General features: G+C 42.4%; 1 protein-coding gene across 1 annotated transcript in view; it reads right to left on the minus strand.

Moving 5' to 3' along the window:
* Window positions 1-349: 349 nt before the first annotated feature.
* TGFBR2 (transforming growth factor beta receptor 2) overlaps window positions 350-26,586 on the minus strand; it is a 60,678-nt gene continuing 34,441 nt past the window's right edge. Inside the window, exons 4-7 of the mRNA XM_040079030.2 lie at window positions 18,202-19,001; window positions 13,899-14,040; window positions 6,228-6,355; window positions 350-2,723 (exon numbers count right to left, since the gene is read on the minus strand). Of these exons, the coding sequence (XP_039934964.1) occupies window positions 2,544-2,723; window positions 6,228-6,355; window positions 13,899-14,040; window positions 18,202-19,001 (1,250 nt within the window). The 3' untranslated portion in view covers window positions 350-2,543. The remainder of the gene's footprint in view (window positions 2,724-6,227; window positions 6,356-13,898; window positions 14,041-18,201; window positions 19,002-26,586) is intronic.

The raw sequence follows: 26,586 nt of genomic DNA on the forward strand, positions 1-26,586 counted from the left end.
TGGAAAGACCTTTTAAGATCACGGAGTCCAACCGCTAACCCAAAACTTCTGAGTCCATGACTAAACTGTGTCTGCAAGAGTCCCACCCACACTGAGACCTGAGCAATCCAGAAGTAGGAAAGCATCAGCTGTAAGCCCTTTCTCCCTCCCTTCCACTGAGACTAGTGAAGATGTAACAGTGCAGGGGCTAAGGGGCCTGCAAGTTTGGCCATCTGCTAGTGCTGTTCTGCTGAAGGGCAGGGTGGACACACTGAGAGCGACATTCAGGCCCCTAGTGGGACTTGAATCATTTTAGGACAGGGTTCATTTTATGAACCCTCTCCCTATCCTGGATTCTCCAGAGAAGAACTTGAGTTGGTGTTATTTTATTTGCTCCAATAAACATTTGATTTATACAAAACAAAACAAGATGAAAACCCCCTCAAAACAGTTTACAAAGCAAGTTATGTGTTTGAAACTTTTGATATACAGGAGTATATATTGTTCACATTCCTATTTCATACATGATGTACAGGTGAAATATTCCTTAAAAGAATAAAAATTTTCCTTTACATGTAGTGTTAAAAAACCCCATAAGAATGTCAGTACTGTCAGGAACTACTGGTGGCCATTCCTTGACCTTCTGTGTGGATTGAGGAAGAGAAATGGGCTGAGACCTGCCTGGATGCATTCCCCACCCACATCTCCTACCTCTGCCTATGGTCCTGTGAATTGAAAACATTCCCTCCCAACAAAAATGCCACAGTATTCTCTAAGTTCTACTGTAGGTGTGGAGGTTTTGCCCCGTTCAGTTTTAACATTTCTGAGCAGTTTGGTTAAAATGCAAAAAAGAAAAAAAAAAGAAAAGGAAAAAAATGCCGTTAGAAAACCATTTCAGATAAAGAATTTGCCATCATAAATCTTAACTGCTATTTGAATAAGAATGATTCCTATTGACTTGCATCGCAACATTTTTGAGAGGAATATTGATGTTTATCTGTCAAAGGTGTTTAATAAATCACACCAGATACGTCTGTCTAGGATTGGTTTGGGCTGGTGGAATTTCTAACTTGCAAGGCCTGCTGACATGCCATGAGGAAGAGAAAACTGGATAAATCACTGTTAAACACCTAAAGACAAAATTTTTAGCACTTATTAAACACGGCGCTGTCATGTATATAGGCCCAATGTGATGTCAACTGTCTGAAGCTTTTTGGGGAACTGAAAGAATGTAAGCAATGTCTGAAGGATCCTGTTGAAAAAGCTTTTTTTTTTTTTTTTTTTTTTTTTTGGGTCTGTGAATTGTTGACTTGCTGATGCAGCCCTAAATGCAAGCAATGCTGAGGGCAGGATATGCCATTAACCTATTGCTGTGGGAGCTTTCCCTCACCTCCAAGGTCCTTTTGCAAAAATAAAGGCACCAGCTGTTGCCTCTTACTTTAGAAAGTGTGGAACAAAGTCAGGCTGTGGTTTGTCTAGCAATTAGACACACTGCATAGGGGGAAAAAAAAAAAAAAAGAAGTGTGTTCTTGCAGCAACACAATCAAGGTAAAAGACAGGGAAAAAAAAAATAGTACTGCCCACACTCAGAATGCACGGCAAATATAAAACATCTGCTTGGATTGCTGCTGGCCCTGTCCTGTTCTGTATGGTTTGGGGGTGGAGATGAGAGGAGGGGAAAACTCATCCTGCTGATATTTTGCAACCTGTTTGCAAGCAGCACAAATTCAAAGCAATAAACATACACCATTAACGAACTCGATAACAAAACACACACGTGGGAAGGACCAAAACCTCCTCACATGCCTGTTCTGGAACAATTTGCAGACTCTGGGGTTAAGATGAGAGGGAAAAGACATTCCTGAACCTTCCACAATGTGCTGCAGACAGGACTATGCAGGTACAACTGCCTGTCTGCTGTGAGACTGCTCCTGCAACTGTGAACAGCAGGACCACAGCCAGGTGGTCACTGCACATGCTTTGAAAGTCATCTTCTTATTGCATATTATTCCTATTTTTTGGCAGAACGCTTAGTGCACAATTGCTGGTGTGGTGCTATACCAGTCTCCCCAAGCTCCTTCCCTAAGGGGTGGGATTTTTATACGCACTGGTAATTTCCTGGAAGCACTTTTTTTTAATAACTTTTCTTTTCCCAGGACATGGCTGTTTATAGATATATATACATATATATATACATACACACAAGTTTTATATATATATATGTATATATATATTAAAAAATAGCAATTTCATAGTTATATACAGGCATTAATAAAGTGCATAATGTTATTGGCTATTTTCAAATCCTTTTCCTGAGGAAGTGCTACCATACATAGCTCCTCCTACGACATGATGCTGGCCGCCAGTGCTAGGGTACGACTGCTACTCCCCCAGCTTTTAATTCCCAGAATACATCTCCCTGTCCAGAGCTGGAGCCCACAGGGAGTAGCGACAGCCTCAGTCCTCCAGGAAGCAAGTCAAGGCACTGATCAAGACTTCTTCCTTTGCCAAGGTGAACACGTCTAGGAGCGACTTCCCTCCGTTCCGGAGCTCTCAGGCACGCGCTACTTTGCGGTGGTCACGGAGCCGTCTTCGGGAATCTTCTCCTCGGAGCAGCTCCTTCCCGACAGCCTGTCGTGGTGCTTGAGCTCGCTGAAGCGCTCAGCCACGCACTGCGCCGTCAGCCGGGCCTCGGGGTCGTGGTCCCAGCACTCGATGAGCGTTTCACACACCATCTGGATGCCCTGCAGGGAGCACAAACAGGGCAGCCGTGAGGGGGCCAGCCGCCAACAAAGCCGCTCCCTGAGAGCAGCTCCAGTGCCCTCAGAAGTTTGGGGGTTATTTCACGTGTGTCCTGGGGGTTCTTTATGCGATCTGCTGCTCCTGTCATGGTGGGCATTGCTTTCTTTTAGTTTCTTTAAAGAAAGACTACTACAATATTTTCAGCCCTTTAGTTGGTACTGTCATTTTTGGTCTGATACGTAATAACAAGAACAGCGATGCTTCGGACTAGTGCTATAGAATCAAGCAGGGTTTTTTTCTAATAAATATGATCAAAATTCTTGGATAACATGACCTACTGCTTAACCCATGCCTTTTCATGCCTGAATTCTACTTGAGTTTTTCAAACAAAATTCTGATTGCCAGCAATACTGGGCTGTATATCAGCTCTTTCTAATTCTTGTAGACTACCTAAATCTATGTGCAAATATGGGCCACAGTCCCACAGACACTTAAACACATCACTCACAGCTGTAACTGTTTAACCCTCATTTCAATTCAGATGCAAATGTTTACAGGAGCAAAAAACCAGTTGCATCTCTGTAATGAATTTTATAAACATGAGGTATTTGCCAGGAAACTGTGTTTTGCTTTATGACACTAAAAGCCCATTAAGTAGGATTTATCTTAAACTTATTTTTAAAAAATAACATTTCACAACACTGCATTAATTGTATAATTTACCTAATTGGTGATGTTGACTGATGTCAATGCTAATAGCAGAATGTTACTGTCTGTATACAAATAACATTAGTTTTCTGCTGGCATTGAAATTACAAGCAGTAAATTAAATTAAATATTAAACATTAACTTGAAATCAATAGTGCAACGAATCTCATTAAGGGGGGTGTGGGGGTAATTGTAATATGTAAATCCATTCCAGAATTTGATCATGATGAATAATGAGTTCATTACAAAAACACGACTGCGGAGGAAGGAAATGAATATGGAAGAGCCATTACAGTAAGAACAACTTCTACGGAGTTCAAAGCAGATCCTCAGCTGCTGCAAACTATCACAGCCCTGTGGAGACTGATGCACCACTGCACCTTAGCACAACGTGAAACACTGAAGGGATTCAGGCGAAGGGAATGAAGTCCACCTTCATTAAATGTCCTCTGAGCACGTATTCAGGTATCCATTTCCTTCCTTAGACTCTTAGCTGAACCTGGTTGGAGCCAGCTGTGCCCATTCTGGTGACACAAGCACAAGTGTATGGCCCTCCCAGTTGATGGGGTGCTCTGTGCTGGGTACAGTCTGGGGTGTGGGTTTTACATGGGGAAGAAATCTCTGACGTTGAGTGCAGGACACCTAGGTCCAAATCCATGATCATTTTACTTGCTTTATAAACTCAGAGGTGATGAAATCCACAGTGTATCCTCCAGCTCTACCCCAGTACCTCAAGCTGCAACTCTCCGCACACTCATCCTTGCTGTCAGGGGTTTTCAGTGCTGGTAGTATCAGATATCCAGGTGTCCCCCAAAGTTCAACTTTCTTCCCTTGTTAAAAGCCCCACCTCAATAACTCTACTCTTCACAGCTGAGTACATAAGGAGCAAGTCCCTGCAGTCCTGGAAGGGGCTGCACTCTGCCATAGTCTTCAGGTGGCAAGTGTTCTTGCTTGGAAAGATTATTGATTTTAGCCACTCACTTGGTCTTTTTAAAGTAGCTGTCAGAATGATTTTACCTTCCCAAGTGGAATTAAAAAGGGAGTGTTACATTGCTCCTGATGGAAATAATGGTAGATGATATTTCTGGTTGCCTGGGCTTTTATAAATGTTTGTGATATTTTCCTTTTGTCGCTAAAGACCACTCAGCATATTTCATCGAGAAGTGGAATGATCAAGCCTCACTTCTCTGATATGATTCACATTTCATCTCTATTGATAAAACTACTGAGAGCAAAGGTGAAGAAATGCATGTGTTTGGCTTGTTTCCATTCAGTTTCATCTACTGAAAAATCTACCATTGCCTAGGAACTGCTACCGTGGTGCTTGTGAATGAAGGAAGCTGACAAAGTGCTTTGTGGGGTGCGAGGGAAATGGCTAATGCCCAGCCTGAATAAAACCAGACTGGCTTGCTGAAGACTAATTTCATATTTCCTTAAATCTGTCAACAGCTGGGATACAACTATGACTGGTTTCCATGGAAAAGTACTGAGATTTGCTTTCTCTGCTGAAGATCCTCTGTAGTAGGATGGACTCCTTGGAAATGGGGTAAAACAAATTGAACAGTGCCCTGTTTGCAAAGCTAACAGTAGTGAGTGGAGAAGGGTGTCATGCTGCTTTTGGTGTTGAATAATGCTGAAACCAGCCTGACTCAAAGTTAAACATCTTGGTAATGATGGGGTGAAGATGTGGTAGACCTGGTAAACTGCACAACAAAGGAACAAACAAGTGATACTGTTAATAACTTATCTAAAGCTGCTGAGCTGACTGAGCTGGCCTGAAGACATCTGACTGACAATAAATCACTTTATACTATGAAAGCCCAGCCCCACTTTTTAACAGCAGCGTCTTCTAACATAACCCTTCTTGGAGTGAGTGTAGATTCCTCCTCTTGAAGAGTCCAATGCCTTAAGGTTACTCCCATGCCTTCAAGGTTACTCCTCAGCCTCAAGGAAAAGATTGCCTATGGTTGTTGGCATGGGTGACTGATATCAATCTTTAGTTAATAATTGGTCTTGCTACCTTTATTACAGCTGCTTTAATATGATTGCTTCAATATTGCTTCACAGTGCACACCATATGAGTAGTTATAGCCTACACTATGCTGTGTAGTACATAACTCTGATTAAGACCTTTTGTCTAGGCATTATAATAATAAATAATTTATATTTTTATATCTGGTTCGCCATCCTTAATCATGTGGGACCAAGTTGTATAGTGGTTCAACTGCACCTGTATAATCCTTAAAATGTAAACTGTTGACAAAATCTGGGGCTAAGACTGGATCCAGCTACACCTAGACACCTCTCTGAGAAGGAGTTTAGAAAGCAAGGGGATCCTTTCTGCACCTCATGACTCAACAGGAGGGCTTCTCTAATAAATTTTGTCTGAAGCTCCCATTCTGCCTGCAACAGAGGCCCATGTGTGAAGTTGTTTTCTTTGCCCTTTCAGAGCCTACACACAGTGTGCTTCAAGGGCCTAATTATTCTGTGGCTCTCCAGATGATTGCTGGATCTCAGGCTTCCAATGTTTCTGTTTTGATTGCTTTTAGATCACACTGGTGTGCAGCAGGAATACCAGGGCATTGGGACAGGCACGGTGCAGAGAGCCGTGGTGTCTGAACCACGTCAGCACCAGTGCCACTCTCTGATAGCGCGGCACTGGTCTCTCCATGTGTGACAGACTTCTCCCTGCAAAGAAAGGTCCAGCCTGTTGGGCAGGGCACTGAGGTTTGGCTCAGGCTTCAGGCAGCAGCTAAATGTACAGTGCAGCTCCCACCGCTCACATGTGGTGCTCTTACCTGATGGTTAAGCCAGGAGCTGGGGATCTCGGGTCTCCCTCTGTCTCTCAGGACATTGTCCTTCATGCTTTCCACACAAGGGTGTTCTCGCACTTTGGAGCCGAATGGGGGCTCGTACTCTTTCACTTCTGACAAAAGAAGAAAACACAGGGTACTTAGCTGGGCTGTGCTGGTGCCGAGAGTGAAGGGAGCTGGCTGTTTTCTGAGGAGTAGGAGCTACTGATTAGCTGCTCACTGCCACTGTTCTGCTTGACCAGCTCCAAACAAAGCAAAGCCACTTGGCATTTTCAAAAATGTTTCAAATGTGTTTCTCCCACGCACTGCCTCCCTCCCCTTTTGTTTCCTAGCCAAGAAAACAATTCTCATCTAAACTCTTTAGTATATAATATTATTAGCAATAGTCCAAGAAGCAGAGTAATCTATAATGGTTTGTGAGCCTTTCAATTTCTGCTGAGGTAAAACACACACAAGCTTTAAGGTGAGTTTTGCATGAGCCAAGCTTTTGAGGAGTTGGTCACCCTCTCCTGGAGTCCACACACACTCACCAGGTGAAATATAAATTGAAATCTGTCTAGGTCATGGTAGATGCGAATGTGCAGATTGCGAGGTTGAAACAGTTGCTTGGAAAGGACAAAGATACAGTTAAGGAGCAATGCTGGAAGCTGCCATACTGCCCTTGTTTACTCCTAAGCTGCATTCTTTTGTAGAAAGTAGTAGTCTCTGCTCTTATTTTAGACGTCCTTCCCAAAATGGATCAGTTTTGGCCTGTGATACAAGGGCACAGCTTTCTGAAGGGCTGCTGCCACTCTAGTTTTTTTTGCATGTTGCATATTTTCTTTGCTTTTCTTTGGAGAGAGAAAGGAAGAGGCAGACATATGGGACCTTTGGAGAAAACTCAAGAAATCTCTGAGAGCGGAAATATTACAGTAGATGCTGACATGGTGTAGAAAATGCTGTGGTTTCTTTGGGAACAGATGGGGACTTTACTCACAGGCCTAATGACTTGCTGCTATCAGATAAAGATTTATGAAGTTGGCCTGTTCTGCTGCCTCCTATTTCTTTCTAGGAATTAATTGAGGGCAAGAAAAACTGAAGTGTAATCTACAAAGCAGTCTGGAGAATGTATGCGAATGCCCAGATGATGTCTGAGCAGAGACGAACGAGCAGAGAGACAAACCACTGTTGCATGATGTTACAACCAAGTTCAACTGCAGTGCCCAGCGTTGCTCACTCCTCTAAAGGGGTAAAAAGTGCCGAGAAACGTGAATAAGGATGAAAGGCCCATAAGAAATGAGAAGAACCTCTAACAGTTGGGTTTGTTTACTTTGGGAGAGAAAGGTAAGGACAGGGTCATATGATACACTACCAAAAATAACTAATGATCAAGATAACACAGGTCAGATCCTTCTGTCGTGTCTCATGATACAAACAAGGTAATATTGAAGACAACTAACTTTGGACTTTCCTCCAAAGCCTTGATGTCAGGCTGTAGATCTCACTTGTATGTGATGGCCATGGGACGAACACTTTATCAGGTTAATGCTTAAAAAGAATAGCCAAGTTACAATAACAAACATTTTGGAATGCTTGTTAAACCTTGTGCTTCAAATGCTCAGCATTTAGAGATTCAGCTGCAAACAACTGTGTGCAGTGCAGCAGATCACCCCACAGACACCTCCTGTAGAGCTCTCCTTCCTTCTCCCTAGCCATCTGCTGCTGGCCACTTTCCACAAAATGCTCTGGAGAACGGCTATAGTCCAGAAACAAAACTCCCATCTTCTAAGACCCAAGGGCCAAAGTCTGCTTCGCTTTCTTTCCTGTACAAGAAGGTAAACCAGTTTCACCCACGTTAATCTGAGTCTGAGATTACTCAGCCAAAGTAAATTTACAAGACTTTAGCCCTAGAAATTGGGAAGTTGCCATCTGGCTAATCAGACTTGGGTTAGAATGCAGCGGATGCACAATGATTATATTGCACATACCTGTACATTCAAAGTTATTAAATATTAAAGTTCACAGGGAGAATTTAAATTGCATGACTTAGATGACCATTTCCTGCACCATCTCCATCAGCCATGCTTTAGTGGTCATGGATACCAACCAAGGTTCTGAGATCTTCCAGGGTGTCAGAGGAGTCTCAATGTCCAGCAGAGGGAAGCTGGTGCTGTGGTGCTGAATTGTTTTGTCCTCTCACTGATTTAATCTCAAGGTTGCTCAGGTTAATGAGATGGTTCAAGCATGAGAAGGGAAGGCCTTTCCTGGGAATTGACTGGTTCATAAAACAATTTTTCTGTTTGAGAAATTGTAAGTTATGAGCATTACTCCTCCAAATACAAAGACTGAATAGGTTTTCCAGGTTTGGATCTTTTGTCATTGCTTTGTTTTTGTTTATTGTTAAAAACAAAACAAAACAAAACAAAAAAAAAAGGAAATTGAGGCCAGATGCAAATTCACTTTCTAGTGACTTTCTACCAGCAGAGTCATGCCTTCCCTCAGTTTGAAAAGCATATGGCATCTTCTTGCTATTTATTATCATGCTGCTTTTTCCATTGGAAAGTAAAAAAAAAAGCCCACTAAATCCTCATGCAGTAAGTCATCCTAATGCTGTGGAATCTCGTGTCACACACATTTTGCAGTAATAGCTGCTGTTATTAATGAATCATGTTTATGTGCAACAGTAGATGTAACAGATGTCAATTTGAGGTAGGTTAAGATGTTTGTGCTTAGGTGCCTATGTGTGGCTGTACTCAGATGCTGATTCTATTTCTCATGCCTTATATGTTTCTTTCCCTTGTTTTTAGACCAGTTGGGCACTAAAAATGACAGCTGGGTGAAGTACCATAAATACGTCAGGAACCATGAACTACAGAACCTTTAGCATTCAAAAATGGCAGACTTCCTTCAACTTTAACCTCCAGCATTTAATCTTTACGGTTGAGAGGTGACTTGCACTACTAACTGCTGCACCTCTAGTTTCTTTTGACATTGGACTAGCTATAATTTCCAGAAAGGCTGGGATTGGATTTTTAGTCCCAAACAGAGACATTACTGAAAAGCTATCTGCTGTGTGTAATGAAAGCTTGGAAAATTTGGCTTACTTGTGGTCAGTCTTTTTCTGCTCTAAGTTTTTTGCTATGAGATTTTCTTTGGATCCGAAGAACATACCCACAAACCCTGTTGACACTTCTTTATGTGATCTGTCTTACTGATTTCTCTGATGAAGTTTTATTTGTAGAATCAAAGCAGGAGTGAGGTGAAAGGCCAGCAGAAGTCAGCTGTAAGGCACTGTCTACAGCAGTGGGCCTGTGTTCGGGTTCCTTTGAAATTCCCCTTAGAGCTTATGAGAGGGGAAGAAGGGATAAATCAGTTGATGATGGAGCTACTGTGACATCTCATGCAAACACAGGTAGAGTCCTTCAGAGAGTGTCTTTCTTCACGCTAGAGGAATTTGGGTAGTGAATATGCTAACTTGCACAAATGGAAAATAATGTCCAAAGGAGAGGCCCAAAAGGTGTTTCATGGCCAAGTTTAAGTTGCTGTCAAATGCTTACTTCATAAATTTCCCTGGGTTTCCCTGATGAGGGAAGGATGCATTGGGATGAGTAAACTCATTGTGCACACACATCTCTTAAATGACTTCACATCTGATGATCAAAGACACAGTCACCCTTCTAAAGGGGGCAGTGACCTTATCCACGGCCACATAGGCTTGTTGAGAGACAGCACGTGCTACCTTACGTGTAGCACTGTGGCGACACTTGGAGAATTTCCAGGACATGGGTGCCTGTCGTGGGGTGACGCTGCACTGTGTGGATCTACTAGCCAGGGTTGTATGCTACTACAAGACAGTGCAGTGCAGACATGCCCTAATTGGGCTCCACTTCACAGAAGGAGAAATTTAAATCAGCCCCCAGCTGCAGCCACCTCAGGGCCCACTGCACAGGCACAGCCCTGCTGTCCAGGCCATCTAATTGCTCCCTGATGCCAGAAATGTCACTGCTCCACGTCAGTGTGATGAAAGCTGAGCATTTCATGAGGTACAGGGAGCACAGTTGCCAAACCATGGGTCCTGGCTGACTCCTTCCAAATAAGCATAAGATTAATCTTGATTTTATTCACATGAAACACAGCTCTGGTAAAGTAAGGCTGCCATTTTTAAAAACGCCCTGCTACTATACTGAAGCCAGCCACCACTCCAGGCAGTCCAATACTGCTCAAGCAACATCGCCATTTTCTGGGGGGTTTCTCTTCTCCCTCTTCACCAAACCCATGTATCCAGAAGTTCCCTTTCCTCTCCTTCTCCCCTGCTACCCTCAATAGTCCCTCACCGATAGCAGTTGCGATACAAACCAGACGGTTTTCTTTTCTTTCTAGGAGGCTGTCAGAGAAATTACACTTGTCTCAGTCACCAAAGCTGTGTCACTCTGAGAGCAAGTGGTTGAGATGAAAATTGTATTTCTTGCAACGTGCAGCATCTGGTGCACAGCTGTTGTGCTGAATGAAATACCACATTAACAGCAGCATGGAACTGTTGAAGTTCTCCCCAAAGTAGTATTGCTGAGTTTCTAAATATGCCTCTTAAATTATACTCTGGTGAAAAATCAGTCAACCTCGATCTTTGCCTCTGTCTCCCTTTCCCTCGTGCCCCATTTCTGCTTCTCCATATTTAGCACAACAAAGTAACAACGAACAGCGTGGCCTTTCTCAAAAGCCGATCTCCACCTGCTTATTTACTACAGCGGCTTCACAGTATGAGCTGTGCTGCTGGGTATTTCTGTGTAAATGTCTGCTGACTGAAGCGGCCTGGCATAGCGTGGAGGCTGTGTTGGACAAAGCTGCTGTAGTGAAAGGACCTGCCTGCATCACCTCCCACAGTCACCAAACACCTGCACGCTGACAAATAAATCCCGAGAGCTCCCTTTGAAAAAGAAGTAAGTCCCTGTTCCTCTATGAGGCTGAACGGCAATTAGCCCCGCTTCCTCGCATGTTTCCCTCCCTAAATAAAGCTGTTAATGCTGTTGCCTCGGCTAAGACTCCCCACTCTTGTCCTCAAAACTGCCCCGAGCTGACAGGACAGCCTTTGCCCTGCAAAGACAGAGCCTAGATCTTTTAGGCTCCTTTGAAAAGGCTGTGTGCAGCCAGGTCAAGCCAATCCGCCTTACACGCAAAGACATTTCTCTCATTGCCAAACAGCCCAGGAGTAAGAGAGGGGTTTGCATGAGCACAGGCAGCTCCTCAGGAAGGCTGTGAGGAGAGGAGGGAGTCTCACAAGTGACAGATGGAGAGAGAAAGCAGAGGGGGAGCTGTAGTCATGAATCACTGTAAGGGTATTTCACCAGCTGGCTGCAAAGATAACCAGACTGCACGAACCAGGGGAAAATCTGAGAAGGAAATGAGAGTAATGGTGCACTGCTGTTGCAGCTCACTACCAGTGACAGGTTAAGAGATCTACATCCTGGGAGTTGTGTTTAACTGCTTTAGCCAGAGATGCTAAGTGCAAGTTCCAACCTCTACAGATCTGCCCTGGTGCTCCCGGGGTTTTGCTGGGGACCTCACCTCAGGAAATTACTGAAATAGGGAAATAAAATTCAAGAAATGTGTTTCTGGAGATGAGAATGACTGAGGGATGAAACGAATAGGGAAAATCAGGATGTGGGTGGGGGTTAAGCATCACTTGAAAGGGGATGCTGGGCCAGAGAAATATTTCCCTTTACTGAAATAACTTTAGCTCTTCTTCCCAAGGTTATAATGGGTCAGTCTCTTCTAGATAAACATGCTGGTGATTTTCCTTCCTTATGAAACTCCCTTTATATCCTCTTTTAGCAGTTGTCTTCTGAGAACAGCAGCAATCAGGCTTGTTTTCGGTACAATCTTCATTTTGCCCTACTCAGCAAATCTGAACAGGAAGGGACTCAGCCATCCTCAAAGATAAAGGCCTCTACAGTGAACAGCTCATAATTATACCAACAGGTGAGTTCCTAAATGCAAGAAACAGAGACAGATCACGAGACGGGACACAGTTTCTTTTTTTCAGGTTTTAAATCTTCTCTGCCACATTTACAAAAGTGCTAATGAAAGGCTGAGGTCGTACCAATGCACTTTAGAAACAGGCATGACCATGATCCATTAAATATGGATAGGTTTGCCCTGGAATATGTCAGACTGAGGTTCAGTTCCTGGAGCACCAAATGTTTTACCCTTAAATGTTTGACTAGAAAAGGATTTGGTGCTCTTTTCATGCTTTTATGCTGGCACATTCGGCACACATACTTACTTTGTAGCTTTCCTGGCAGGGTGCAAACAGGGGCAAATGTGTCGCCCACAATATAGCCCACCCAGAAAGGCCACATGCTGGTCAGACAGAGCAGGAGCCTGAGATGGAGGCAATTCCTCCCTCCTGCACATGGACATTGTGGTGCAGCCACACAGTCACTGTGCAGAGTGGCTTCAGAGACCTCCCTTGTGGTATCCCACAGACGCTGGTGGAGAAACAAGGAGCAGCTATGCACATCTTCCCCTGGGACAGTGGTTTCCCTCCTGAACACTACGTTCCTCATAGCACAGTGCTCTAGCACGCAAGACTGTGCTGTCTCTGCGTCTACGGCAGCCCTTCAAGGTGGAACCGTGCCAAGTCCGATGAAAAGGGAGCCTCTGTGGTTTTGGAAGAAGGATAACAAATCACAGTTGCATATCTACTATAATATCCACATTAGTTACCTTTTACAGCCCCACTCCTTAGACTGCCTGTGTGAGCCCTGAACTGTGCAGCAGGATTTTTTAATATGACTCCTAGATGATTCCAGCAGGCTGAAGAATTTTACATGCAACTTTGTCTTATTTTAGTTCCTGAAGTAAGGTGAAAAACTTCAGACATGGCAATATGTATTGCAGATATCTCAACAGCAACTCTTCTGATTTCTAGCACATACCAGGGTTGCACGCTGGGGATTCCAGGTCAACTTTAGGCAAAGTAGAAATGGAGATTTTTGTTCCAGAAGAAACTGTGAATATGAACAAGCATAGCAGCTTTTCCTGGAGCTGTTCTGATAGTCAGTTCCGATCATTTTTATTTTGTTACTACACTTTACACAGCCCTTGATTTCTCATATGGGTGATCTATTGCAAAATCACAAAGCATGATGTGCAGTAGGTGGTGATTTTGGGAAAACAGGAAACTTTCCATACCACTATGATGCCTCTTACTGAAATTATCAATTAGTAAATGTGACACTTAACTGGCCCCTATTAGGTTTGAGAAATGACATTCCATGAAAGTAAATCAGAAGCAGTTATCACTTCTTCGGTTTAATATTTCAAATTTACTTATGTTTCCAATTATTTTTGTGAGATCAACCAGGCTGAGTCAATCCATGGCTACTCAAGATGTCATAGGGAAACCAGACTTTAATAATCTTTAGAAGTGACCTACCTAACAGCAAATTTATCCTGACACCAACTGAGGACCAGTTTCCTCGTGCTCTCAGCTGCTTGGTGTTCAAGCCTGCTCATGCACACGTGCATCTCACACTACTGAAGGACTGTTAATTTGCAGCACCCAGATACATTAGAAAACCTGGTGATAGTTAAAAAGAATCATCCTCTCCTCAGACAATCATGAGAGCACGTCTGTCTCAACATACTTTTAGAGAGAAGAAAACAGATGGCACTTACCTCCGACAGCGTTACAGCGAGATGTCATTTCCCAGAGGACCAAAGCCATGGAGTACACATCTGTTTGTTTGAAGGACTCCATGTTCTCCAGGTTCATCCTGGACTCCAAAACCTCAGGGGCCATATATCTTGCTGTGCCAACCTACAGGAGAAGAGATTGGGAGAGCTCACGAGCTGAAATTGCAATTCATGTTTTGGATTCCACAGTGATTTAACTTCAGCTTTCACAGAAACAGTGCCATTTGACATGTATCCAAAAATTCAGGCTATACTTGGCACAGGCCATGTTTTCTGCTGCCAGGGGAATCTGGCATTGTCCTGACTACCAACTTACTTGCACCTCTCCTGGTGAGGAAAGAAAATATAGCCCTTTTTAGTTCCTTAAGCAAATAATTTTGATACTGACAAGTTTTCTCACTCTTTGGCTATTCACAGATAAACTCTGACCTTTGGGTCTGAAGCGATTGCTGCTGACCAAGTGTCTTTCAGATGAGCAAGAAACACGTATTACATTGTACAACATATTACAGTGTTAGCTGTTTCTTTTCATGGTAGGCTTAAAAGGAGAGTAAATGCAAGCCTGGGAGAAGAAAGCAAACACACAAATACTGAATGCAGAACCACACATTTGAATCCAAACCAAAAATCTGCCCCTTTGAAAAAAAAACATTCTCACAAACTTTATTCAAAGTGAGAAATTTTCAGCAATGACTTTAGCAGCTTTGCTGAGATCTAGATTATGATTTTGCATTACAGAAGGTGAAGCTTAAAAGTCTGTTTTTATCACAAGAAAGGAAGAATGCTTGGATCACTCAACAGTTGCTCTCAAATGACAAACTCTTCACAGGGTATAAATAACGTATTCCCCTTGAAAAACTGCAAACAGAAGTCTTTCATCAGGCAAAGACAGCTTCAAGTTGGAGACTGGTTAATGGAAGAGATGAACAAACACAAGTGGGTGATGCAGTAGGACATATGATTTAAATGAGCTGTTTACACTACAGCAATCACTCCAGAGCCCAGAGGCAAGCAGGGCTGTGAAAGATCGTTTCAGTTACTGGGTCTGCAACTGCAAATGTACAGTCATGAGAGAGCCCTATTTTATAACTTCTGTAAACATGCCTTATCACCTCAGGCTCAGGGCAAATGGGAAGATGTTCCACCAAAAGTGGAAAGATCATAATAATAAGAAAAAAATCTAGAACATAGCTTTGTCATAGGACCTTGCAATAGCAAGAAAAGCAGAAAATCTCTGTGTCAAAAATATCCAAATGGTTGTAGGATCAAAGCCTTTATAAACAGAGAACAGGAAAAAACTCAGTGTGAGCAGTCTCAAAGTTAAGTTCTCTGCTACGCTGACACTGGTGAATTTAAGGCCAAGCATGTGAATAGCAGCTATACACTGAAGAAGTACTTGGGACAGTCACGTCTCAGCACCACCGAGGTGAGGCCCAACTCCCTTCCCTACATAAAACGTACTTATGGAAACACTGAAGCAGAGGTTGTTCCTACCCACCATTAGCTCCCTAGAACATGATTTCTTCCCCAAGCAGATCCCATCCAAAGCTTAATAAGCTTGCCTATGCACATGGCCCAACCTCCCCCAAACCCTTCTGATTTTAACAAGAGTTAATGGTGCCCAAACATAGATTCCCCCAAATTGCGACAAAGCTCTGCTCAGCTCTGGCATTTCACACACTCTCTGCAGCAATGAAAATGATTCTGCACTTTTGCAGAACAATGGAGGACGAAGCCCTATAACTAAAATGCACAGAAGAGAGTGCAGGGAAAAATTGACTCGAAGAATGCTATCAAGCCAATCTTATATTCATCTTGCTTAGAACTTATCATGTATTCCATTCTGCTTATGTCCTTTCATTGGCATTTAGATTATTAGGTCATTCAGTCAAAGACACTTTTTCTGTATTTTAAAAACAAATGACTCCTGAGTCTCAAAGGTATTTTTAGGTATCTAAACTCTGGCAATTCCAAGCTGGTTGCCCCTCTAGCGTCTGGATATGTTTCTTCTTTGCAAATACCAGTCTGCTTTCAGTTCTCGATTTTCCAAAACTTCTGGTGAGAGACCATCTCTCTTCCTGCACTGCATTATCATTTTTTGTGACATTTGAATCTTTTTTTACTGGAAAGCTTACATTTCTTTCAAGCTGTTGAGAGATGTTTCATGCCCTGAGCTGTATCACTCAGAGAGGCAGTGGATACTTCTCTTTATCTGATATTGGAAACCATCTATTACAAGGGTGCCGATCCTGCTGAGGTACAGAACTGCTGGCCTTGCAGGCACCTACCAGTCCTTTGAACACGGTGGGAAGAAGGTCCAGATTTATATGGTCACATTAAATAATGTCTGCAAATATTAACCATCATGAATGACCAAACTCAAAAGACTGCTAAGGTTCTAATGGGGAAAAAGGTGGTTTCCAGCCTGCTATTGCAGTCAATAATGGCTATATCTGCACGATATGAAAGGTAGTTGGGTAGACTGGAGAGAAGACGGCTTTGTAATCCCAACAACTTGCCTTCATTATTAGTGTCCAAGGATGACCAGAGAAACAGTTAAATACTTACACTCTTATTTATTTAATTGAAGGCTCGAGGTTTTCTTGAATTAAAAATTGGGTCAGCTCCATTACATGTTATAAAATTGAATTGCCTGGTTGCAAAGGTCTGAGTCAAAGGGTAAATTTTAGAAATTATGCATAAGGCAAATCTTGGTGCAAGACTTCTTTGATAAAAGCTACAGCACTGAAGCTGGCATGTTGGGAAATTAAAGTGGCCTGCTCTTGTGTGCCCAAAAAGAACAAGGCAGAGGTTGAAGTGGAGTCAAATCAATTGACTCATGCTCCTTGTCACAGAGAAGAATGACACCAGCCAGGTCACCCCCAAACAGATTCACTGAAGCTAAACAAAATAAAACAGTCGGCCTCAACATCAGTGCCCAAGAACACCAACTCCAAAGCCATGACCTGATCTGGGCAGCCCTGTGCTTTGTCATCAGTGTTGGTGTGGACTGTGCAAGTGGCAGTATCAACACTATCCTCCTACTTCCACGTGACTCTGAGCAATGCCGGAGAAATCAGCCTGCAGTAACGGTCCGCTTTAAGCAAAGTGTCTGTGGGTGACGAATTTCAGGGTCCTTGTCTTGCTTCAAAAGGGACCAGTCTTATGAGTGACACTCTGGTATGACTTAATTGAACTCTAAAAAGATCTGGCATGCTGGAGAGAAATCATATGTAACAGAGTGGCTCCACTGATTAACATTCACTCCTGGTTCTGGTTAACAGATCTTCTGAAAATGAGATCAGGACAGTTGCTTTTCAATAAGGAGACTTTCAAAGGCATATCTTAATTTGATAAACAACAGTAAAGCTCCTATGAACCCAACAGAGCACTACGGACTGAAGATCTGTCCCTGAAAATGTTCTAACCACAGTATTACTTCTGTGTGAGGCAAAACTGTTTAAATGGACCGGCTTTAAGTGACCTATGTATAAAAATATAAATATAAAAATACACATATAAATATATGTACAATTAAACTATTAGGAAATAAGTTAACAATACTCTTAATTCATACTATGTGAGTTTTCATTAAAAGAGACAATATTTAGAGATGTATATAGTCTTCAATGCATCCATAAACATCCCCCTGGCATTCCAGTCAAGTAAATGAGTATTATCCATGATCCTTAGTTGAAAAAACACAACAGGGCAATTATTTTTATTCTACATTCCTGTATTTTCTTGAGTGTGGAGAATGTACCATTCATTAAAGGGGTCTCTTACTTTGAATTTTAAAATTACAATCTATCAATAGTTATGTAATTACAGCTTTTGAGGGCACAAAATATGCTGGAGTAGACCAGGATTGGGTCGAGCCACACAGAAGGGTAATGCCATCGGGCATGAAAACTGAGTCAAGACCTCACAACATGAAACAGATCCTTACTCTATTTGTGTGTGTGTTTGTGTGCATTGCAACAGCACCACAAAAAGTTGCAAACAAGCCTAAACATGCTTAACATAAGTGAGAGGATGGTTGCATCACTCACACATGCAGATCTCCAATCATAACAAAACCTACATTGCACTTCTATCGTTGCTTTAATATTTAGAGCCTCTTTGTTTATAAACACATTCACATTAATTTTTAATGATTTTAAGTCAAAGCTGCCATAGAAGCTTAAGGTTTTTTCATCTTTTCAGCCCAGGAACTGACAGACCAACTGGTACATCACCCCCCCCCCCCCCCCCCCCCCCCCTCCCCTTCAATCTTCTAACTTACCTGCCCACTGTTAGCCAAGTCATCCACAGACAGGGAAGGGTCCAGCCTCAGGGATAGCCCAAAGTCACAGAGACAGCAGGTTAAGTCATTTTTCACCAGGATGTTAGAACTCTTTAGGTCTCTGTGTACAATAGGCGTTTTGGGACGACCACAGGGTGTGTGATCACTGTGCAGATGGGCAATCCCTCGGGCCAAGGACCCGCCAAGTTTCCAGAGGTCCTCCCAGCTGATAATGTGCCGTGTGAGATATTCCTGCAAGTTTCCTTTAGCATGGAAGGCAGTGATCAACCAATACTGTTTGCCAAGATCTGTCTTACGCTCCTCTGCTGTCAAGAACTGGAGGATGTTCTCGTGCTTGAGGTTTACATCCGAAAAAATGTCTTTCTCAGTTTTCCAGGAAGCATATTCTTCATAGGAGAAAATCTTGACCGCCACAGTTTCATACTGTTCTGATGTGTTTTGCTTCAATTTGGCTTTATACACTTCAGCAAACCTTCCTTTGCCAACAACAACGTCCAACTCAATGGGCAGCAGCTCTGTGTTGTGGTTGATGTTGTTGGCACAGGTGGAGCTGATGTCTGAGCGGTCATCATCTAACATAATGGCACAGACATCACTGCAGTCCTTATGCTTCTTGGGCTTAACATTCTTCTCCCATGCCTTGTTGAGTTTCCTCTTCTTATGAGTGCGGTAGGCATAAAAGATAACAATCACAGCAACAGAAATCACCAGTAACGGGACAAGACTTATGATTGTGACTTTGGAAATTTCATCTTTCTCCTCTGGCTTATGAGGGTCATCTGCAAAGAACAGAAGGAAGGCATGCATGAAGTTCTATCACAGTTTGATGTGTACAGAAGGCTGTCAATAATTATAATTTTTATCCAGAATGCAATATATTATCTTCTCTACTAACAGCAAATAATAAAAATTGTCACTGTTTTGTTGCTTCAAAATGTTGTTTTGTATGTAGGCCTCTGTTTACCAGGACTTCCCTGTCTGCTTATTTTATAAAAGGCCAGAACTGAACGAGTAAGAACCTAATGTAATTTAGTAGCTTTGTTCTTCTCTTAGGCTTTTAATACATAATGGATGAAACTTTCACTCTCCTGAATACAACAGCCAAAGTCTCCTGTACTTAATCCATCAATGTATTCTTGACAGAACTGCTCCTTTAACCACTAATTACTAGAACACATTAATTTTCTATAAATAAACAGACAATGAAGCCTGTGAACTCCCACCTCCTCAGATGCTACTCCAGTTAGTAGGGTTCCTGCAAAGGAACCTTTAGGAAGTCTGTTTACATGCTGTACAAAAATATTCAGGCACAATATGTACGCTCATATACAGATGTGAAAAACAGAACTCATTCTCATGCTTTGATGTATGTGAGTGTTGCTAGAACAAATTCAAACACCTGCATCTAAGCAGGCTCAGAACGGTCACCACCACCCCTCTCCAGGGACTTCTGCACGGATTGACGTGTCAGAAAACTTCCTCTGTTGAGTTCCTTGCTAGCTGCACACTGCTTTTCTGCTGTAAAGATGTTCATTCCAAACTCTATACCTGGTGCAGTGCACACATCATCATATTCCTAGGTGAAACATATACGGAATAGAAGATCTATTCTATTAGGTCTAGAAGACCTAACAGGGACCTATTCTGGAAAAGGATGTGTTCTGGGAAGAGTACAGATTATTATCCTAGAGGAGAGAGCTGCCCTGTCACCTCTAAAAAATTACTTTCTAGTTCAATATTTCTTAGGGAAGATAACCAGTTTAAAAGGGAAGAATTTTGTTCCAAGAAGAGGTTAAAGGAGGGCCGAAGTTTGTATCTGAACCTGTTTTGACCAAGCATATGCAAATTTACTCTCTCAGTCTTTCTTCATTTGAGTGAGATAAAATGTACTGTATTATCTTTACATGAAGGAGGGCATTGTTTGGAACGAGTCCTGTGACCCTAACCTGAATGGACTAAAACAAATAAAGCTGCAATTACGGTTAAACAAGTGGCTTGTGGTGGCAGCATGATGCTCTGGCAGATGCTTACAGCCATGTCATTGACTCAGGCTCTGTGCATCAAGCTAAGTAAATCAATATGAATAGGAAAAGTTTAATGAGCTCTGAAGGGAAGCTGTCACTACCTACATTAGCCACAAGCCTCTGTTTCCCCTACTCTGTGCCTTTCAAAACAAAGGTGAACAATGCTAAAAGGGATAGTGGCAAAGAGTTTACAATTAGAACAAGCAGTACCTCTGACCCTCCAATTTCACTTGTAATCACTTTTCCATTGTATACCAAATTGGCAAGCAGCAGCAGTCAGCAGTTATTCAAAGGCAGGGCATCTGAAAAGTATAGTCTTTTTATTTAGAAAAAGGCTTGAATCCTGAACCAGGATGTGCTTCCTCTGTTTGAAAGGTTCATCAACCAGATGTAAGCGAGTTAATTAAATCCTAGCCTCTCTCATAGGGTTTCAAGGAAGAGGAAGTGCCTTTCTAGCACTGTCATTCCCAGCCTAGCACAGGTCAATGACATGCACTAGCAATACCTACAAAGAATGTATTTCCTTCATTTATGCAAAAGAATTTTCAAGGCAATCCCTCCTTCCAGACCTATGCAAACCACAAATCCTTATTCTCCAGTGATTTCTCTTGAGAACAAAATGCTAGTAAATTTTAAAAATGCTGCATTTTAAATAAGAACAATACCTACTAGTTCATCACAGATTAAAGACAATTCTTCTGCTTTTCAACACATTGAAGAGGAGAAAAAACCCACTGTGTTTGTTTGGCCTTTATGGGAGGAATATATTTAGAAAGTCAAACGTCACTGTCAGTAAATAGATTTGCATTGCTTATTCCCTTGTGCATTCTTTGTTTCTAGAAAATCTGCTTTATTAAGAACTCGGGAAACACGCTGGTGGAGGAGAACTGACTGCATTGTGGGATGGCTGTTTTGGAGTTTTGGCTGCAAGCAGATCACAACCACGTGACACGACTATGACCAGTAACAATCAGAGAAAGTAGTTTTATTGAACATTTGGGGTTCTGTTTTGCTGGTTTTGGTTTGTTTTTGTTTTTTCTTGACCACAGAAAAGCATGCTTAAGTCTGGACTATGCTCCTGGAAATGAGTAATATGTAATCTATACCACAGGGTACACTCTTTCACAACGATGAAAATGTTCTTTGCCATAGAGCTGCAGTATCTAGACCATTTGTATTTGAAATACAAATATCTTTCAAAATGAGTGACAAAAGCCCTAAGATGTATTAGCTGTCTTTCAAATTCCTCCTCCTGAGTCCAAGAAGTTGGAGGTAGCTTGGTGCATGTTCAGCTCTAACTGAGGGGAATCTCACCCAAAGTCCGTGCTCCTTTACTGCTGTCCTACCTGTGTGAGGATCTCCAATCATTCCCACAATGTCCTAGAGCAGGCTGTATTATTTTGCTCTACAGCTGAGAACTCTCCAGCACAGTTCACAGCTCTTTCAGCTCTTCCCCTTTTTGCTCAAGAGAAAGCTCTGCTTGTGGTACAAGGGGGATTTCTGGGTAGAGGGAAAAAAAAAACCTGTTGATGTTGCAAATGTTACTTGAAAAAGAATGTAAAAAAGATATAATCAAAGCAGAAGCTGAGCAGTTTGGCCACTTCCCCCTGAGCACTGTATCGTCCTGCAGCCCTGCTGCAAAGTGACACATCTGCTTTGGCACGGACTCTTGGAGGAAGCAGAGAAGCAGGAGGTGAAAAGCATACAGCTGCATAACACCACCGAAAGCATCAGGGACAAAGGCTGTGCTAATTTTCACTATTTAAGACACTAGGCAAATCCCACTCAGGGTTTGGGAAGTGCAAGGATGAGCACACATCAGTGAGAACTGAGTGTCAGGACTGACAAGGCTGAACTCTAAGCTTAGGAGGGGACCAAGCTGCCTGACAGGAGAGTTAAAGGGGATAGCAAGAGCAAAGAGCTGGTGGCACTGAGGTGTGTCCCCAGCAAGACACTTCTGGAACTGCCTCTGATTTTGCCCGGTAATATGAGCAGAATCAAATCAGCCATTCCAGCACTAACTAAGGATGGCGTACTTCCCTGCAAAATCTGTGTACAAAACATGGACAGGATCAAAATTCAGAGCACAGCTGTATGTTTGCATAGTGGCCAGCCAACATTTTATGGCTTGACTACAGGAATCTAAGAATAAATATGTTCACTTATAAATAAATACCTATGACTGAAACCTCATCATTAAAAAAAGAAAAAAAAAAAAAAAAAAAAAAGGAGTGCAGCTTCCTCTTTTTGAACACTGAAATGAGCAAAAATTGGCTGCACAGGCAGGCAAGGAAATGGTTAAATGAAACAGCCTTTCATGTTTTGCAAACGTGCTCCTAAATAACTTTCCCCACCCAGAACTATTATTTGGGTGGATCAGTCCTTTCTTAAGCTTCAAAAGAGCCTATTAATATAGCATAACAATAGAGAAGTTGAGCTAAAAGAAAGCTTCCTGTATGCGGTTTAAACTAAGCACAAACCATCTGCATAACCCTTAACACTACCTAAGCCTTGAGGGAATAGGGCTCAGGTGCCAAGGAAAATGGAAACACTGTACAGCCCTTGTTCAGTCAGGGAGCTCCAAAGCACAAGAGCCTGCAAATTCTTTAGGTTTGTTTTCATGCCTTTGATAGAACTTTAGTGTCACTGAACTTTGGAAGGAATAAGAAAAACAATGGCAATGAAATGAGGACACGCTCTTGAATAGCAGGGCAGCAGAATGCCCAGCCAGTACTGAAAGAACTACTTCCTTGCTTGTCTGCTGCTCCTGTGAGCTCTAAAGCTGCTGCTAATTCAACTGCTAGTCAAATCTACACAGCAGAGAAAGAATATATTTGATATTAGCAGAACTCAAGTTGAATGTATTGACACTGATGTATTGCAAGCTTGTGCAGTGTCTTAAAAATTCCCAGAAACACCAAGTCACAAAACATGGTCCCAGACACAGAACTGTGATCTGGTTATTTTGCAAGATCCCAAGACACAAAGCAGCCCTTTGAGATGACTGGAGGAAAACTCCATTTTGTAGAAATTCTGAGGTTTCAAAGTTTGGTTTGAATTCCTCTCTGGAATGAAAACCAACACGTTTTGAATGCTTTTGCTTGAACAGAATTTCTGTTCAAATGTTGCAATTTGGCAAGAGATGTGTGTGAGTGCTGAATTTCCAGTAGTGAGTGGAGTGGTACGGGTGGGGTACAGGAGCTTCAAGTTCAAGACGTGCTCTGTTTGAATCAAGGGAGAGCTTTTCACAAAATGGGAGTTTGAACCTTGCATGTGTAGTGATTTCTGAGCAAGGCACTAGGCAACAAAATATGGAAAAGCCTGCCCATCTCTTTAGTGCTTTCTGGATGAAAACTAGCTCCGAAAAAATGCTTCACTTTCAGTGAAATGAAATTTACTCTGAGCAGCTGTTCGGAGTAATTTAGTTTATCTCTACTGAAGAATCCTAAAGTGGAAATAAAATTCTGTCACTCAGTGTCTCATGTACCTTTCTGATTTTGGCCTTTTTAGAATTAAAATTGGAAATCTTGGAAATCTTCAGCAAAACATTTTTCAGTGGGAAAAACTGACTTTCAAAACAAACTCTGCTTCTGACACACCTATACTTTTCCCTGAAACCCCTATCTTGAGAAAAAAAGTTGATCCAACTTTTAAAAATTTTTCTGAGTTTTACAGCCATTGTTTTGGGGGGTTTGCAGATGGGGGCTGGGGAGCTTTCTTACTCCGGGTGGAGGGTGTTTCCTTAGGGAAATGGTCCTGACACAAAATACTTGGTAATAATCAAATTTAAATGCCACACCTCAAATTAACCTGCATTTTTAAATTATGATAGCTTCTTGGAAACATTTTGATTTTTCATACTTGCTGGAGATGAATTTTTTTTCAATGTAGTAATTTTGTTGTACAGGAAATCAGTTCCACCCCTCCCTCAGCTCTCTGCTGAACCAACTCATGGCAGAAGAGAGAGATTACTAGATTTTTAAACCAGAGTAGGATCTATTTTACTATCCAGTGGAAAATAATCCCTGGCATTTCTTGCAGGCTTTCCTGAAGGTTGAATTCCTTCAACGAGTTCCTGTACTTGAAAGGAGCTTTCTTTGGACTAGGTAAAACAAGTCTGTCAAAGTGAATAAGTTGTGCTTGAGCTGCACGTCTTCATCTTTTATTCTGAAAAGGATATTACCAGGGTATCCAAAAGAGTATCTCTCTCCTGGAGAGGAACTACCTCCGGTAGTTGGCAGATCTGCCAGGCCATCTATAGTATCATGGAATTGTTTAGGTTGGAAAAGATCTCAAGATCATCAAGTCCAGCTGCAAACCTAGCACTGCCAAGTCCACTACTAAACCATGTCTCTAAATGCTACATCTACAGGTCTTTTAAATACCACCGGGGATGGTCATTCATCCACTTCCTTGGGGAATCTGTTCCAGCACTTGACAACCCTTTTGGTGAAGAAATTTTCTCAGCTATCCAATCTAAGTCTTCCTTGTACAACTTGAGGCCATTTCCTCTTGTTCCATTTCTTCTTACTTGGGGGAAGGGATTGATCTCCACCTTGCTACAACCTCCTTTCAGATAGTAGTAGAAATCAAAAAGAGATTTCCCCTTAACCTCCTTTTCTCTTGGCTAGACAACCCCAACTCCCTCAGACACTCTTGACAGGACTTGTGCTCCAGATCGTCCCAAGCTTTGTTGCCCTTCTCCGGACACACTCCAGCCCCTCGATGTCCCCATTCTTGTAGTGAGGGGCCCATAGGGTTTGATGTGCCCTCACCAGTGCTGAGTTCAGGGGATAATCACTGCACTGGTGGTGCTGGCTCCACTCTTTCTGAAACAGGCCAGGATGCCGTGGGCCCTCTTGGCCATATGCTGTCACTGCTGGCTTGTGTTCAGCCACTGTTGACCAGCACATCCAGGTCCTTTTCCTCCAGGCAGCTTTCCTGGTACCAGTCTTCCTTCAGCCTGCAGCACTGCAAGGGGTTGCTGTGACCAAAGTGCAGGTTCCAGCACTTTGTGCCCTAAGGGTTTACATAAAGGTATGGGAACTCATTCACCTGCTCTTTTGGGTATTGGGCTGCCTTAATGCTGCTCTGCAGTCAACAAATGGCTGGCAAACCAGACCCAGCTCTCAGAGCACTTAATGCATGTCACTGCCCAGTGCCACCACTTATCTCTTCCTGAAAGGTATTAAGTATGAGCTATTTGGAAGACCAGTGGCACACCCACTGCAGCTCTCCCCTGTGGACGCAGTTTTGGCCTTGGCACATGACTGCCTAGGGGATCAGGACTCAAGACTTCTCTGTAACGCCCAGGGAAAATCCCCAGTTACACGATCCAGTTACACGTGTTACATGTTGGAAGAGTCATGCTTATGCGTCTGTCACCTGAAGGGAATGGCTGTATCTTAGTCACAGGGGTGGGAGGCAGGCAATTTGATTGCCTCTGGGTGGCTTACTTCAGCAAAAAGGCTGGGCAGCAATGACCTAATGGATATTTCATCTATTGTAAGCAGAATTTCATTTTTCAACTGATTGCCAAGTATGCTATTCAGCACCCAGGAGGTTTAAGAAACTCTTAAGCTCTAAGACAGAACAAATAGTTTATTGCTGCTTTTATTCCCCCACTGCTGGCTAGAAAGTGTAAGTCCTTGGTTTGCTGGCACAGCACCCATTTGCTTAAAATCTTCCACACCCCCTAATGCATTCCCTTCTTATCTCTCCCATTCTTATAGGTCCCTTCACTGTGTGTACATGGCATCTCTCACACACTTGGACTTTTGTAGCTGAGTTTTCCTACTCAACAATATAAAAGCCAACATATTTTAACTTTACATGATGTGACTGAGTTTCTGTGATACATGGCTCAGTTTATAGAGCTTGGGTGTCTGCTGCTGTTCGCTGGTGGATTTCTGGAACAAATCAATCTCTCCAGTTTCAATATGTTTCAACAGATGCCACACATTAACCACTATTTTTATTCTCAGCCTGAGTTTCACCCCTCCAACCTTTCCCAAAATATTATGTTGCCAGTGTTAGTTACAGTTTGTTTCTGTCTGTAATTATTAAAGTCTCTTCCATGACAACCTGATAAAAGGTTGGCCACATTCCCATACTTATTAAGCTCTCGAGTGATGCAAATTGTAACAAATATGCCAACCAGACTGGAAGAGCACTGCCTAGTTTGTTTTTACACAAATCTGTAACTGAGCATGGTTATTTTCCTAAGAAGCAAACAATATAAATACTACAGAGCAAAACAAAATTTTGGCTTCTTTAGCCTCTTTTCATTCCATTTCCTTTCTATCCCATTAAGTGAATCAGATGTTCAGCATTAGACAGC

The sequence above is a fragment of the Hirundo rustica genome, chromosome 1, assembly GCF_015227805.2.
Source record: "Hirundo rustica isolate bHirRus1 chromosome 1, bHirRus1.pri.v3, whole genome shotgun sequence".
NCBI lineage: Eukaryota > Metazoa > Chordata > Aves > Passeriformes > Hirundinidae > Hirundo > Hirundo rustica.